Consider the following 17,752-nt stretch of genomic DNA (forward strand, 5'->3'; position numbering starts at 1 on the left):
ACTAAAGGCTGAGATAACACAATCCCATTTTTAGCACGCCAAAAAGGAGAAAATCGCTGATGATCACACTAAAGATGGAAACAATACGATCTCAAGCTGCATAATATGCTAGTAGGTCAACAGCTGAAAGTAAAGAATGCCAGCAAGAAGACCATTTCATGAGCAACGCCCCCCCCCAAAAATTACAAATCAATAAGAATTTAGTGAGATGTAAAATATCAAAATATAAAAGTAAGATTGCTGGGTGTCTCTATCCTGTTCAAAGTGTAGTTCTGAAATCAAAATATGATTGTTAAAAGTCATCATACAACACATATTTTTAATCTGTAAGAATACTGTGACCAGAAATGCATTTGCCAGCTGTGTATTCAGGAACTCTGTCTTTTCTATTCCAGTTCTTCTGAGGCACTCTGCAGGATCATCCCCAAATATTTATCACTATAGACTAACTATGCTGGATCAAAATATGATGCCACTCCCTACTATATGTAAAGTGTTGAAATCAATAAAATGTTACTTTACAAGCCAGTAGTAACCTGTAGTACTCTACAACGTCACACAGGATGTAGGATGGGCCACAGAAAAGTGACACTGAAGGTCTATGACTATGAGGTGTCTGCTGCAGCTATGGCAACATATAAAGCATCAACAGGGACCAGAGAGGGGCAGTAAGCCAGTGGGCCAAAAGTATACTCAGGTCTAGGCAAAGGGCTCTTACGATTGCATCTTCTCCTCAGATGGACTTCTGATGTACCGTACTTCTGTCTGACTAACTCAGACATTAGCAGATACTATTCAGTCATTACCAGGACTAAGGAGCTTGTTGCCAGTCTTGCTTCTTCTTCTCCAATGGTGCAAGTTTTTTTCAAAGATAAAACTGTGAAATTATATTCTTTCAAAAGTAATGCAAATAAATGTCTCCAAGAGGATGTTCAGTATAATCTACTGGGCAAGAACCATAGAAGCCTAGGGGTGTTGGTACCACATTGACACCTGAGGAGCCTATTTGTAATTCTGCAGCAGGCACAACATGAAAGATCACTTCCATCTTGTCTAGGTGGCAGCATATGTTTTCTCATAAGAAATGTGAAGGTTATTCAGGCAAAGCGCCTCTGTCAACAGATTCTTTGTGAAGAGCAGATTGAATATTTCATGGGGACATTTTCCTGACAGATTTGTTGTCAGTCTTGGCTTCCTGCCCTAAAGACGTTTCTTTGATCGAATGGCAATGTCATTGTTCTGAGTAGCCACACTCTGGATTAAAGTCTTCCTTCATTGAGCATTATACCTGCTATGTATGTTTAAAGTATTCCCTTTTATTATCAGCTACTCTGCAACTCTAAAATTGGTATTATGCTGCATTTAGGATTGGGGTTTAACTGTGGAGTATGAAAGACAGGCATACCAGAAACAGTAATTTGTCAGACAAACCATTGGACCATAAAAGTGTAATGTTCTTCAAGGAATTGCGCTTTCCCTCCATAAAAATGAAAATCCTGTAAGTATCAGTTTAGCTGTCTTCATGACTGTTGCTGTCTGACCACAGCTACTACCTACAGTTCCTGGTATTTAGCAGTACTGGATACTAGTGACATAGTTTAGTACTTCACTGAATTTTCCTTCATTAGGATTACTCCCAAAAGCCTCTAAGGTGAACATAAGCACAGAAAATGTCACCTGGACTCTTGCCAGGACAGCAATTTACACATTACCATATGATTCAAAATCTGACTATGGTGAATCTACTGTGGCCTAAAACCAAAATATTTTAATTCCAGGGAGAAACACTACCTAGCATCAAGTTCAACAAAACACTTTGCTGAGGAAATAAAATCAACACTGCTAATAAATAATCCAATAGACTAGCTTCTCCAATCAGTTAAAAACATCAGAAAATAGATATTGTTTAAGAGGTAATACATATATATGTATATCTTAAGGGCAATAAGGTAGCCTAGTGTTTGAACAGTCTGCACTGATAGGTGTGAAGTCATGGAAGGGTGAAACTGATGTCCTCTAGTCATATATAACCATATAGGGGACAATGCACAGACTGTTTTTGCTGCTCAGCTGGATTCTCAAGAGCTGCTACAGTAACAGCCAACATGGGACCCTGATGTACCCAGCGTTACCAAGTGAAATATCAATGAATAATGAAGCAGTGCTGTCTAATGTAAGAAATGAAGTTAATTACCTTTCTCTATTTCACTTTGAAAGGACAATTTCCGTCTTCGTAGTTTGCAGTTATCTCCATCCATATCATTAGTAGTTTGTGATCTTATTACGAGGTCAGACTTGATTAATGAAATATGAAACATAATGACAGATTAGTCCCATCTAAAGAGAACAGGTTTTCAATAGGTTCATAATCATGTTCAAGAAAGGCAATATTACATAAGTCAGTCTGCATTAACCTCTCCATCCCCAACTAATGATATTGCTCAATGCTAATGTTATAAAGTTCATGCAGATTGAGCAAACCCAACAATTTCATCACCTGATGGTGAAACAAAAGTATTCTGATAACAAGTTTACATGGAACGACAGGTGTTCATGTGTTATCACTTCTTGAACTTGCACAGATGTGGTTTAAGTAGTCTTAGAGAAATTAATGAAAAAAACTTAAATAACCTCTAACAGAGAATATATACTATTGCAAGAAGTAATGTGGTAACTGATTGTAATTAGATTTATGTTTAACTACATGGTAACGATTATAAAGGTTACATTTTACAACAATAAATATAAGGCTGACAAACACCAGACACTTTACTCCTCATTATTTTATCTTTCTAGACCCTCCCTTCCTCTCTATCGGATTCAGTTCATTCAGATACTTATTTCCATAGAAGAACACAATGTTGTCTTTTTCTATCCATCTTATAGAAGATGGATGTGCTTTTTTGCCATAATAAATACAAGATGCATTTAACTCTTCTTTCTACTTATTTAGAACTGAGGAATTTACAAATAAGCAAATATAACACCAGTTATGCTCTTTGTGTACATACCCATGGCATTGGCTTCAGCCTACTTCCCTTCCCTGTGCTAGTGAGGTTTCCCATACCACTCAAGTAAGCAGATTTGGATGTGGGAGAAGGGCAGAGGAAAAGAAGTGGGAAGTGTTTACATCTTTCTCTATTCCCTTCATTGTAAACCATTGTAAACCTGGGTAAGGTGCTTTAGTAGTGGCCCCCTGGTAAAATAACTGCAGGAAGAAAAAGGCACTTTTACATAAATAGGAGGACGGGAGCAGAAGTTGAGGCAGAAGCACCTATTATTCAGATAACAAATCTGAATCTGCGTGATGTTTTGAAGGTCAGAACGTGCTTATCACTTCTTTTGGGGGATGATTTTCTGGATTGTAATAGACAGTGGAAGGCAAGTGGAATTGCTAGATTTTGCAAGCTCAGAGGCATGGGTGAGCCTGTCTTCCCTTCCCTGTCTCTGTGAAGTCTAGTGATTTTTTCTTAGTGGCTGGTACAGCAGTAAGAAATAACAACTGAAAAATTTGTAAGCAACATGAGCAGTAAGGACTTTGTGTATTCTACACCACAGCACAGAAGATGGAATTTTGTTTCAATTTTCTCAGATCTAAGGAAAAAATAATGATAAAACATTGATGACAATGTAATTGCAGGAAAGAATTGCTAAGGCTAAAATCGTTAATGTGTGTTTTTCCTCAAGGAATTTTTCAAATATGTGGACTTTCAGTTTTAACTTAAATTTATCACTAGGCTATAAATTCATTGTATTGTATTTCACATGTACTTAATAATTATCACCTTTTCAATAAACACAAAAGGATGACTTTTAAAATAAAGACTAGAATTGGTCTTTTATTTTCAGAATGATCTTTTATTAAAAAAAAGGCTCAGCATAAAAAGAAGTGCCATTTCTTGTCAGAAGTTATATTTGTTTTAATTTTTTAAACTAAAAATCCACATGTGATTAGCAAAGATATCCCTATCATTTACAGCCCAAAACTTAGCATTCTTTATCTTCTTGTTTCTCAGAAGGCCTCTGAGGCCAAATTATGTTAGTTCCTTCTCACTGAACCTCTGTTTTTCCTTAAAAGTATAGTCACAAACCAGAAAATGGCAGTATCTCAGAAATAATGAAATGTAAACTAGTCATTCTGAGGGCTGTGTAGTCCATGTTTGGTGGCCAGTGCTGGTGTGCCCTGCAATTTTCTAGGGAAAGCTTTAGCCACAATAGCACAAGCCGGGCAATAACCTTTCCCCTCTCCCCTTCTGCCTAAACCTCCCCTTTCTTTCCCAATACAGGCTGACCCTGGTGGTCTGAAATACGGAAACACCGGTAATTTTTCTACTTTCCTGAAGATGCAATCTGGGCAAAAGGGGACACTTAGGAGAGGACTGTGGGACAAAGAGACCAAGAAAACCCTGCAAATCTGAAGACTGAGTGAAATTTGAAAAGTTCCTTGTATGCTTTTAGTCTCCTAGGAGGTAGGGTGCACTCCAAGATAAGAGAATTAACAATTCATGTTTGAAAAGCAATTAAATATTTTCTATTGTTAGAGACAGAATGAATCCGGATAATATGCTTTATCTTTATTTTATGGCTGTACAATTAAATTTAGTGTCAAAAGTTCCCTTTGTGGTGACCCAGGCTATAGTAATCTGAAAAAAACATATTTTCCATGGCTTTAACAAAACATCCAAAATCACGCTGGCTGAAACTTTTAGCTTTTAATTTTGCTAACCTTGGTTTTTCAATTGCTATTTTCAAGTTTTGTTACTGTGGGACAGATTCGGCCCAATATTAAGAAAAAGAAAATCACTTATTGTGTGTACCTTTGCAGTTTCATCTCTCAGATTAAAAGTCAGTTCTAGATTGGTGAGGAATAGATCAGAAAATTCAGGGTACATGTCCAAAACTTCTAGTAGATCTTCTCGCTGGATCTTATGCAAGTCACAGTAAGTTAAAGCTCTCACATCTGCATTTGATTTTCCTGGTTTTGCATAAAGATGTACCATCTCTCCAAAAATATCATTTTTCCCTGCAGAAAGAAAATTAGATGGAGATTATTATTTTAAACATGAATAAGCCATTAAATTGAATGATGTATTTCTTTATGATAATGGTGTAGAATACTTGATTTTACATTAAGTGATACAATCAGATTACCATTGCACATATGTTGTTGTAAATCAAAAGTATTATTATTAAATATTAAAAGTAAAATTATTAAAATAAATGAAATTACATAGACATATAACTGGACTAAGTAAAAGGAAAATCTAGTTTCATCACAGTTTTTCTTCAGTTCCATCAAAACAGCATGACTAGAGCAGGTTCCTTTGTCCTTTCTTGTAAAAACATTATTTGCTGATTTAAATCATATTTTTATGATGACAAAGATGTAATTTCTGTTGTTCAGTAGAGTCCAGGATCGTCTGGCCTGGAATCTCATTTTGTTACATGAAGAAACAGACCATACTGGAAATATATTTTAGTAGAAAATGACTTAGTTTTTGTATTTTTCAGAGGGAATGCAAAACTTCCAAGATGCAGAAGTTGTTTTGAAGAAGCTCTTTAAACATAGCTGCTTCTATTTTGATACTATTACAATTCTTTCTATCAATGTTGACGCATTTGCAGTACCTGTTTGCTAAAATTGTCATCTCTATTTAATTGGTCATTTTCCCCAAATCTGCACCTGACCTTCATAAATGCAGAGCAGCCGCAGCCATAGACCTGGGCAAAATATGCTCTAAACTAAGTGTTGCAGGGCTTACCTGCAAAATGGGGTTTGGGGGAGAACTGGGAAAACAATTGTGGAAAAGAATAGTGGTCATAGCAACTGAGAAGCAGTAGACTGCTAAAAAAAGTATACGGGGTGATTTTGCCTCTCTGTTAAACATTTGTGACTTTTATATTAACTACTTTACTGCAAGTAGTTCTGGTTTCTCCATTTTCTATAAAGGAATCAAAACTGGGTAAGCAAGCAGCTAAAAGATGCAAAAAATAATTTAAGGGCTGATTTACAGTGAGGATCTTAAAGAGCGCAGTCTGTTTAGCTTATCAACAGGAAGATTAAGAGATAACCTGATTATATTGCATATGTCCTTATGGAGAGGAAAAATTACTTGGTACTAAATGCCTCTAGAATATAATAAGGAACGCATAGCAAGAACCAATGGAAAGAAATTGAAGCAAGATAATTTTATACTGGAAATAAAGCACACACTTTTAACAATAAAAATTATTAACTATGGAAATAAACTGCCAAGAAAAGTGATCCCTTTTTCATCTCGTTATGTCTTCAGATCAAAACCCGTTGCTTTTCTTTCATCAAACACATTCATTAGACACAACAGATAGTTAAAGGTATGAAATGTAACAGGAGTCAGTAATACAACAGAGGTTAGCCAATATAATCTAATAGTCCTTCTGGCCTTAATGTTTATGAATGCAGAGGTCCCTATTCAAGACATGTAATACCTTCTCTGCAATACGACTATTGACACGATTGCAGTATTTTTATGTCTTGTCTGCAAAGCTGAAAGAGGTGGTAGATTCTACGAGGTCCACAGCCATTGTATTTTCTAAGGATTTGGCACAGAATTACTGTTGTTGGGTCAGTACGGGTCATACCTTACTCAGCAGCATCAGACAGTGCTGACGAGTTGAGGAAAAATGGGGGACAAAACCAACATTTCTCAGAACTCTATGATTTCTGTGATGAAGTTGCAATACTTGTTAAGGGTGGAAACTTCATCCATGCTACCTCTGTTGGACTGAAGCCTTTTCAACCCCAGAGGACAAAGCACTGAGTGTTTTTTATGTCCATTTCTGTGTGTAGTTTTTTCAGAAAGAGGAACTAGCTTAAAATGTTTGCCTAAGTATTGATAATCTTTGTTAGGTTTCTGTGTGATTTCATTGCAGAGAAATTTTCATTTGTATCATCTTCTGTTCTTTTTTAGCAGATTCTTCAAGATACCACAGAGTCATTGACTGGAGCCAGCTATCAGGCAGGCTCCTGCCTTATGGATCGTACAACAGATGTGGGCCCACAGAGCAGTTCCTTTCGGCTGCAGTTGTGCACAACTGTCTCTCTTTCTGTCTGGACCACCATTCCCTGGGAGAGCGGGGCTCCAACCTGCAGCCCCTAGTGTGAGGAGCTGTAGGCTGGAAGAGATGCAGTGGCATTGCCCTGCAAATACTTGAGTTAATGCTGCAGTGTGAGAGCACAGGGATCTGATGTGCATAACATGCAAAACTTGACCAGTCTGCATTTTCAGTCCGGGAAGAAATTAATGAGTTCATAAACTTGTCAGTTTTTCTTGATTGTGAGTGCTATAGAAATTTACATGTTTTTGATGTAAGAGATGAAGTCCTTGATGAACCACACTGTTCATAATCAGGGGAAGACACACAGGTAAGTAAAAACCTCACAGTGTTATACTTGCATCCTCCCTACTTTGCTTGTGTCTAAAGCTGGCCCAGCTGATGAAGTGCAACAGCATGAGCTGGCAAATTATCTTGATAACACCATCTAAACCTAGGGAAGGATTGCTGTAGGCACACCTTTGTACTTCTGCTCACATATCCACCCTGCAAAATACTAGCAGAATAATCACAAGTGGATTAATAGCAACGTGCTGCTACCAGTCCACATTTTGCTTCAGCTACTTTTCTGGCTGTAAGTTTCTGCAGTGGGTGATAAACAGAAAGGAGAACATATGAATGGTGTTACAGCTGGTGTAGGTTTCTGTACAGCAAAATCCTTACTCATCTACTCAATTATTCTTTGTGTTCTTATTACCTGATATTAAATGGGACAAACAAATCAGTAGTCTTGTTTAGGTAGGGTTTCAGTTATTTTACTTTTAAAATTGCTGTAGCTAATGAAGTCTTATTGGTTCCACGCAAGAGCCATCACCAGTTGCGGTTGAGCTCCCAGCTGGATTGAACATTGCTCTGAGCCATCTTCATTAGGAAAGAAAACAGGTAACTCCCCATGCAAGAACAAGAACATGTTGATAAGAAATACAGGTAAAACACTGGTGCTGTTACACTTAAGTATCAATCTAAATCAGATTAATCTGTTATTCTCTTCCTTTTCTGTATGCTCAGTGGGCAGAAGCAGACATTTCTGAAAACCTCTAGAAGACATTCTGAATGCCTAAAGTAGATACATGTTTTTCTCAAATTAGCATATAGGGGGTCTATGTGTCTCAGTACCCTCACACACTCTTCAAGAAAAGGGTGTCCTTGACTTTGGTTCTTGCAGCATATTCAGAACTGGAGTAATTTGATATCTGCTTGCTTCAACTTGCAGCTTACCACTTACCTAGGGATAAATCTGACTCACTCCTGCTCTTATATTTTAGATATCCAAGGACGTGGGCTCTTTGGTGCACATGAATTATTGCAGTAATGTAGTCTTTGCTCCTTAAACAAATTATTTCTCTGCTTGATTTTAAATAATAGTGAGTAAAACATTTACAAATTTCCTTCCCCAGGAACAACAATGGATATTTCTTTTCAATCCCCTGACTCTTTTAACATGCCTTGTAGTAATCGACTTACCAAGAATGGCTACAACAATGTCACTTTTAAGGATTTCAATGGAGCCTCTTGACACAAAGTAGAGAGCGGTGAGAACATCTCCACAGTGCACTAAAGTGTCTCCAGGAGGTGCATGTGTTGTCTTAAATTTCATAGCCAAAGCTCGAAGACAGCCTTTACTGGCCCCCCGAAAAGCTTTGCAATTCTGAAGCAAATTTTGGTTGAGGTGCAGACAAATGTCAGCTTGTAAGCATTCTGGAAACCCCTTCAGGACCTGGAAAGACAAGCATAAGGATTTCATGTGAATGCTATGAAAGTTGCTTTATAAAATTTTTATGTTTTCTTCCTGGGCAGAAAGAAAGAAGTAACATACAAATAGAGGTGGCCCTAAGAGCTGTCAGAGTATTACAATTCAACAAGTGCATAGTGTAATCTATATTGCAAAGCTTATACAATGTGAATACTAATATACATACTAATGTATGTAGTGGTTACAAAATTCGTTATTAAGATTTCTTTCATTGCAAGGTATCAAGGTATATGAATGAATATACTGCAGTAAAATAACAAATAAGACAGCTAACAGGAGAGTCTTGACTGAATTTCACCTATTTGGACTAATATGTCTATTTCTTTTTTATCGGTTATAAAAGTACTACATTTAATATAAGAGAGGTTTTTGCTGAAATAACCATGACATTTGTAAAATGAGAGCTATCTGAACAAGATCAGATATTTTTCAGAGAGAGGGCATTTTAATGGGATTTTCATGTTAAATATGTTATGTTTGCAAGTATAGGACTTAGATTTTTATCAGAAAAAGCAACATGTGCCACTGAAACAATAATGTTATGCAGATTTACATAGGCAGATGATTAGTTCAGCAAATCACAGGGCTAGTTGCTATGGTCCTTGCTCATCTCTTTTTCAGAACAATGGGAGTTTGCCTGAAGTAGAACCACGGGATTCCTCTTGGGTACCATGGTAACATGTTAATTTTGTTTAGAAGAAAAAACCGTGGTCATTATGTGTGAGCTTTTCTAAATTGTCTAGGATCATCTTACCTCTGCTTCTTTTAGAATCAATAAACTTTTCTGCTACTGACTTCTGTGGGAGTACTGCCCACCTTGTGAGTCTGCCCACTGTGTTAAGGAATGGGCCTGACACATTATTGTGCATCACCCTTTCTTTCCGTTAAATCCTGTTGTCTGCTGTCAATGATGTTAACGGATCTTAGGCTTTCCCTGGGACTGGCTACATCTGTTGCATATTTCTAAGGACAAAATGTGAACTGATGCTACCAGTCTTATGAATATGTGAACAGGATGTGTCTTTTTGTTATTAAAGCAGTCTATTAATTCATTCCTGTTTATCCTCTGCACCGTTTTTCTACAAACATGTAAATATTCCTGCACAGAAAAAAAAATACAAAATGCATTCACTTGTTGCTATATTAATTCTTAATTTAGCACAATAAAGGTCTGCACACTCACTTTTATTACATAAAGATATTCACAACTCATATCCCTTGCTAACGGAGAAGATGAACACGTTTCTGATATGAGACTTCTGTCCACACAAGCCAAGCTATGATTTACAAATGAAATATTAGTACCTTTAACTGAGTTGAAATGTTTCTATGATTGCTATGGAAATCAATGCTGTGAAATAACAAACAGAATGTTTTAACACACATGTATACAAAAATTTTATGAGCTATAGGGAATTACCACATGAAATTTATACATCCTCAGAAAAAGCCAGCATTCAACAACAATAAGCAAAAGAAAACATGATAAATGAAAATATTCTGTGGTGCCACTCTGTTTTCAGTATCTATCACACCACTAGAAATAGCTTAGTATGCAATTACTCTTTTTATTTTAATGTAATTATACTGAAATAAAAATATTGTGGGTTGTAGCAACTCATTTACTGAATGATACCGAGAAACTGATAACCAAATACGTCCAGTTAATGATACAGGTGGAGAAAAATTGCAGGTATTTATTTTGAAGTTGTTCTCTAGTCATGTGAGTAAAAAAGACCTATTTTGAATTAATTCTTTTACTATACGCCTATCTGAATATAATTTAGAAGAGCTCCATTTTTATAGGATGCAAAATCGGAAATATATTTTCAAATCAGAGTTACTTACAGGAAAAGAAATTTGAATTGTTAGAAAGTCAAGAGCACAGCCTTAGGATAAATTGTATTCATTTTTCACATCAGCTGCTGTTTATCTCATTTATCAAGAGATTGTACTTTACCATTAAGCAAAAACCATGCAGACCATGTGTGTTGGTTTATATTTCTGAAGATACTTTGGGGATTTCTTTAAAGAAACAATAATTTTAGTACTTAATTTATACTTAATATGAAACTGTTCTAAAATCATTGCATATTAGTTAATAGTTATTTATATGCCACTAACAACTGAAAGATACTAGCCTCTGTTCAAGCATCTGCGATTAAAAAGTCCCTGCCCCATGGAGCTTACACTCTAAATAGTTGTTATACATCAGAGAGGAAGAACATTTACTCTTTAATACGGTTGTCAAATGTCTAGAAGGAAGACAGGTGCCCAAATAACATTGATTTCCAATGGAGTTTTGGAGATTACTCCACTAACACAGGTTTAGAAATGCCAGAAGGAAGCTGATTTGAAGATAAATTTGTTAAAACATTGCTATATACTACATTACTAAAAGGAGCTGACCATATCACGCACATTGTATGTAGTGATGTATTTAATCCAAGTCCAGTAGCTGACACTATACAGAATTTGATGTTTCCAAACTAAGTTTTATGTTGTGCAGTATGGACAACACCTTGCCAACCCAAGGCTATGTGTACACTTCTAATATCCAGATTTTCACTACTTTGAGAAAATATTTCTTATTTATCAATTTTTAGCTTGTATTAACAAGGAAGCATCTGGTGCTCACGGATAGCTATCCGTAGAGCGGGAACAATTGTATGGAAAATCATGTTCTTATAATGTGGCAATCAAAATCAACACATTATGTGTACACATACTGACAACTCCAAATATTACAAAATCATCCATGCAGTCTTCAAAATCATGAGATTATCTTAAAAATAATAAAACTCTAAATATTGCATTTCGCTTCTTTTCATTTGTTGGGAGCTTTTGGAGTCTTTAAGCATATTTAAGTCACACTCCAATGCGACAACAAAAATTCAAAATACACTATTCTAAGCAAATAAAAGCCAGCATAATCTTGAAATTATATGAATGCAGGACTACGTGATGCAAAAAGAAAATAATTTTCAAAATAAAATTTTGAAAATGATAAAGCTAGAATTGCTCTTTAAATAGCGTTATTCTCAATGACAAATCCAAAATTAATAGATTATTTGAATACAGCTTTGGGTTTCAATTGCTCCATTCTTTCCTGACATATATCTATCATTACACTCAATATCTCCTCAATAGTGATTCCACTGGGCCCTGGTGAGAAAAATCTTGGATTCTCATGGTTAGAATCATAGTTAGAATCAGAACCCATGCATAATTCAAGAGACACAGATCTTCCAAAAAAGAAATGTAACGAGACATAAAATCAGCCTCAACCCTCCCCCCTCAAAAAAAAAAAAAAAAGAAAAGAAAAAACAGTTATGATGTTGTGACCATAGGCTCCAGTTGTCTCTCCTTGATAGCTATCAAGTCCAAGTTCAGTCGTCTCTTCCTGTCTGGAATAAAACTTATTCCATGTCAAATAACATTGGTTTATCTACTTGGCACGCTTAGAGAGGAAGAAAGCATCATTCAGCGAGAAGTAAAACATTTTATGTAGAATAAGTGATTGAAGCTGATGAAGGAATAAGTGAGGATAGTAGGGACATGATTCATATTGCCTTGAAGGATGTGGTCTTTTATAAGTGGAGAGGGAGTCCAGCTTCATTAACTTCTCTTTTTCAAGATGACAACAAGGTATCACTCATACATGTATCAGCCACCTTTGTGACCGGAATTGGAGGCATCTATGTGCCCTGACCTTAAACAACTAGCAAATGTTTGGGGCAATGATAACTTTGTTTTGTTTGGATAAATGATAAGATTCATGACAATTTTTAGATTTTCTCTCCTCTGTTCTGGAACAGGTATTGACATTTGTCCCATCAAAAATATTTAGAAAGCAACCAAGCTGAAGCAAATCAGGATATTAGCTACAATAACTGTCATTAAACATGGAAATATCATCACATTGTATACTAACAGAATCAGAGAATGGTTGAGATTGGAAGGGATCTCTGGAGATCATCTTGTCCAACCTCCCTGCTCAAGCAGGCCTACCTAGAACTGGTAACCCAGGACGATATCCAGATGGCTTTTGAATATCTCCAAGGACGGAGACTCCACAACCTCTCTGGGCAACTTGTGCCAGTGCTCAGTCATCTTCACAGTACAAAAGTGCTTCCTGATGTTTGGACGGAACCTCCTGTTTCAGTTTGTGCCCATTGCCTCTGGTCCTGTTACTGGGCACCACTGAAAAGAGCCTTGTTCCATCTTCTTTACACCCTTCCTTCAGATTTTTGTTCACAGTGATGTGATCGCCCATGAGCCTTCGCTTGTCCAGGCTGAACAGTCCCAGCTCTCTCAGCCTTTCCTAGTATGAGAGATGCTCCAGTCCCTGAATTCTGGCAGTCAAAGATATTCCTTTAATTCTGCATCTAATCTTCTGTCATACTTTTTCACTGCTGAAATATAGGTGGGATCAAACATTAAATGCCAGGCAGCAGTTGAAGAAAGCACAAGAGAGCTCTTGTGTGTTGTGGGTCTGTTTGGGGTGTGTTGAAACTCATTTTGACTATGGCTTTCTTGTCCTAGAATCAGAGTCAGACTTATTTATGAGAGGCAAGTATCCAGCATATAGAGGGAAAGGTAAAGGTAGACTCTCTAGTTCATCTGACAATTTAGGATGGCATAAACTGAAAGAGGAATTCTGGTCCTTCCCCACATTATCTATTTATTCCTGCCCTGTCTTGATCTCTCCTTGTGAAATAGTTTGAGAAACTGATCCAGACGAAAACTAACCCAGCAAAAAATTTGAGAAGCTGAAGGTACAAAGAGGCTGGAATAAATATACTCTATATACTTTATGTCGTAGACTACACATACTTAATCTCTATTTGAATCTCACCTGCATAATATAGATCCCAGGATATGTTGACATTGGCATCACTAAATGTTGAATAAAGCTCTTGAACAATTTGAATAATAGATCTTGAAATAATTACAGGGAACAAAACCCATGCCTTGGAGAGTTCACTGTAGTGGGGATTTATATTCAAAATTAACATTTTGTCTGTCTCAGTTTGTTCTGTAAGAATGAGCGAAATTAATTCATAGTAAGTCATACATTTTGTGAAATAACCTATGTCTTTAATTTTTATTTTTCTGCCACCTAATTTTAGCACTAATCTGATACTCTTTAGCTGCACAAATCGCACTGCATAGATTTTGAATTAGGATCTCTGTCTCTCAGTAGCTGTTCCCTCTGATGGAAAGAGTAATGCAGGATTTAGTTCTGTCACAAACATTTGACTCTCAGTTTTTAAAAACATCTTAATCTAGGCTAAACTGTTCTGTAATTCAACCTAGTTCTATTTCTAGAAAGAATTTAGAATTTACTATTTCTGTGATAGTTAATTACAGAAATTAAATATTTCTATAAGCAGAAGGCCAAAACATTTCCAAAGGCTTTCACCATTTAGAAAAGAATGAACAAGGTCACAGGTGGCAATAATTCTGCTCCAGCAGCTCTTGGGCTCCACATAGGATAAGGATTATTTCTGATGATTCCTCTTCTTCACACAGGAAAATTTTGCAGAGTCAGATTTTTTTGGTTGGTTGGTTGGTTTTGGCAGGATATGAAGGAGGTCCTTACAACAGTTGAGAGAGAAGCGAAGCAGTGTGTGCTGATGAGCTATAATTCACCTTTCAATGAGATTTGAAGTCTGACAACCTTATGAAGAATTAGGATCTTTTGCTTTCAGTCATTGCCATGACACAGATTTGTGTGACATTTTAATGTTGAAATTACCGGAGCTGCAGTTGATCATTCTTCATCTATAATCTTATTACAGTTTCCGAGTACATCTGAAAGGTGATCTCTGAGATATGTTACATTGCTGGGTGAGGAGGACAGAAAATGATTTCGGTTTCTTAGGGTTTTGACTTCCTCATCAGAGAATTTTAATGTCTGTAGAAGTTGGAAGCTGACCAGATCCATGTCTTTCCAAAAATATAATGATAGTTGGAAAATTAATTGCTCTTGTTTTTGAGACATTAGACCACAAAATACAATGCAGTGAGAAACTGATAAAGGATCACTTTGCAAATAGATTGACATTCTTGAAAGTCTTTTTTTTCTATGAGGTCTTCTTTTCTGTAACTTGATTAAATGTAGGCATTTGTAGTTTTTAGTGGTCTTGTTATAGGAAAGGAAAGAACAGCTTTACAGCTCATCATATCTGAAGTACTTTCAGATAGGCTTATATGTTTTAAGATTTCCATTATGACATATAGACAAATAGCAGTACCATTTACCGCCATGATTACATATTCCCTCTGTTTAACCAATTACTACTAGTTTTTGTTCCAAACACTTCTAATTTGGATTACCCTTCTGATGGTATAAGGAACTTCTCCTTGTTATTTTTGAAATTTATTTTTCTAATTTTCTGGTTCAAAGAATATTACTGGCAATAGTTTTATTGGTAGAATTGTTTTGGTCATATGAAGTGATCACAGCAGGAGGAAAAGCAAGAATAACAAATGTAGTGGTGTCATCCAGTGGCCAATTTCTCACAAAAGAAGCCTTACCAAAGCAATGATGAACCTGGCCTTTATTTGATATAGTAGCACTGATGGTTCTGAACCCTTGAGATAGGTGTGTGCTCTGCTGTACTTGCATGATCACTGTGGCCAAGACAACTTATCACAGGTGTAAAATCAACCATTTGCTTGGATGCTTGCAGGAGAAGGTTCCATAAATTTATATACAAAAATTCTGACTTGCTCTCTCCTTTCATGGTACTGGGTAAAACCCCAAATAAAAAGGAATCTGTCCCACATTCGGAATTTTAATTAACATATACATTTGGTTTTCCAAAGCTTGTCCCACTTATTTACTTCTTTGAACCCTTTTTAAAGGTAAAATAAACCAATAAAGCTATTCAGATGCACAGAAGATCCATGGAAAGAACGAGGGGAGGACTGTAAAAATTACATGCATAACTTAAAAAAGGATCTCAAACACTAAATATGTCATCTTTTTAGGGTAAGCATCACAGGCATGCTATTATCAGTGCTGGACTGATAACACTGGAATGAAGGGGGGAAAAGAAGGCAAAGAGAGTTTAGGAAAAACAGAACAGGATAGTTTAAAAAATAAAAATAATATCTTTGAATCTTCGGGACTGGTGACATCTTTCATGAAACAATATACACTGTAAATAATTTTTTTGTATTTTAACTTTGCCAGCGTATACCACAGGGATATGATTTAAATTATGCTTATTCTACAGACTCAAGATTTTTATCCAGATTAAAATAAATCCCAAATCCTGTTTATCCAGTCCATGCATAATTACGTGGAACTGTTTTTATCAAAATACATTATGCAATGAAACATAATCAAAGAGATGTAGAAGTGAAGCAGAGGGGAACAAATGAACAAATAAACAATGTTCTCAGCATATTTCACCAGCAGATCTTTAAAGCTAATTTTAAGTTTAGCCATTTCAAATGAGCATAAAGTATTATCTTCTGGTTTTCAATATGAAGTGTAGGATTTTGTTTAGGAAATCAAGTTTGTTTAGTCTTAGTGCAGTATTATTCCTGAGGTTAAAAGTTGTTTGGTTTTTTTTTCACTTTTCCTGAATTCTTAAGTATATTACTGATGATAATTAAAAGCATCTTTTGAAACATATTCTCTAATATTATTTTTATATATATATATATATCTCTGTGTGTGTGTATATTCATTGCATATACATATATATATAAAAATGTAAATTATTCATGCATTTCATATTTCAAAAGAGAAAGAGGGCTGAGTTTTGAATATTATTCAGTTTTCAGTCATGAAATGAAAAAGAAAGACATTGGATCAAATTCTGCCTTCAGATAATTGCAAATAACTCCCAGTAAATATTGACAGGAGTCAAACACATTTGGACGGTATTAGCCCTTTGGTGTGTAAATGCAAATATTTCATGCAAAATTAAGTTAATACCACATGCAAGTCCATCTCATATGCACATGGCTTATAGCCAAGAAAACTTCATTGGTGCTTGTGCTAACATGCATATATGGTTTGAACTGAGAGCATTCACGCAAAGGAAAATGCAGAATGATCAGCATGGCAACTTTATCAGAGTGACATTCCTACAGAGCAATCATCTAATGCAAACCAATATGCACATGACCTTTTTTGGGCAGAGAAGCATGATTTGAGTTGTGGGGTAAAACAGTGATTAATAAATGTGGTTAGATTAGCATTTTTTAATGTCTAATTTTTAGTAACCATTTTGCCCCACATCTGATTCTACTTGGATTATTTCCCTTTGCTATCTACCCCTTCATCATGCAAAAAGTTATAATTAAAATTAGAAAGCATTGAACAAGCTCTAAACCCAACAGATATAACATGGATATTCTCCACACTTTATACTGGAATTAAATTTGATATAAATACCTCCTGCTCTTACCAGTGGGTGGTGTTATTCCATGTATTTAGGTATGAAGCAGACAGGAAAGAGATAAATCTTTCATAAGTACAACATAAATCACACAATTCTTATATTATCCTTGCACTAAATGTAATATATTCAAACTCACTTTTTAAGAAAATTAAGCGACTGCCATAAAACTTGAGGGATCGAATTGTGAACAGAATAATAAATAAAATATAATAAAACAAAATACTAAACTTGATTTTTTTCACATTTTATTTAAAACAAAGCCTCCATACTGCCTCACAATTATATTGCAGAATATGGGCTGTTTAATCCATTTACTTAGTATTTCACATTAATGACAAATCCAAGACTAATTCCAGTACATCAATTCCTGCATTATGCAAAGTTTAACCTGACAACATCCAGTTTTAGTTACTATTTCATATGAAACCGGTGCTCTTAGTACATCCGTTAGTGGTAATGAATTAGTTAAGGCATACAC

At 35.9% G+C, this 17,752-nt stretch overlaps 1 protein-coding gene across 1 annotated transcript in view; it reads right to left on the reverse strand.

The window, feature by feature from the left end:
* The window catches only part of KCNH7 (potassium voltage-gated channel subfamily H member 7), a 247,607-nt gene that overhangs the window by 24,114 nt on the left and 205,741 nt on the right, over nt 1–17,752 (reverse strand). Inside the window, exons 10-12 of the mRNA XM_075153093.1 lie at nt 8,560–8,812; nt 4,818–5,023; nt 2,195–2,294 (exon numbers count right to left, since the gene is read on the reverse strand). Of these exons, the coding sequence (XP_075009194.1) occupies nt 2,195–2,294; nt 4,818–5,023; nt 8,560–8,812 (559 nt within the window). The remainder of the gene's footprint in view (nt 1–2,194; nt 2,295–4,817; nt 5,024–8,559; nt 8,813–17,752) is intronic.

Source organism: Calonectris borealis, chromosome 6 (genome assembly GCF_964195595.1).
Source record: "Calonectris borealis chromosome 6, bCalBor7.hap1.2, whole genome shotgun sequence".
In the NCBI taxonomy this organism is placed as follows: Eukaryota; Metazoa; Chordata; class Aves; order Procellariiformes; family Procellariidae; genus Calonectris; species Calonectris borealis.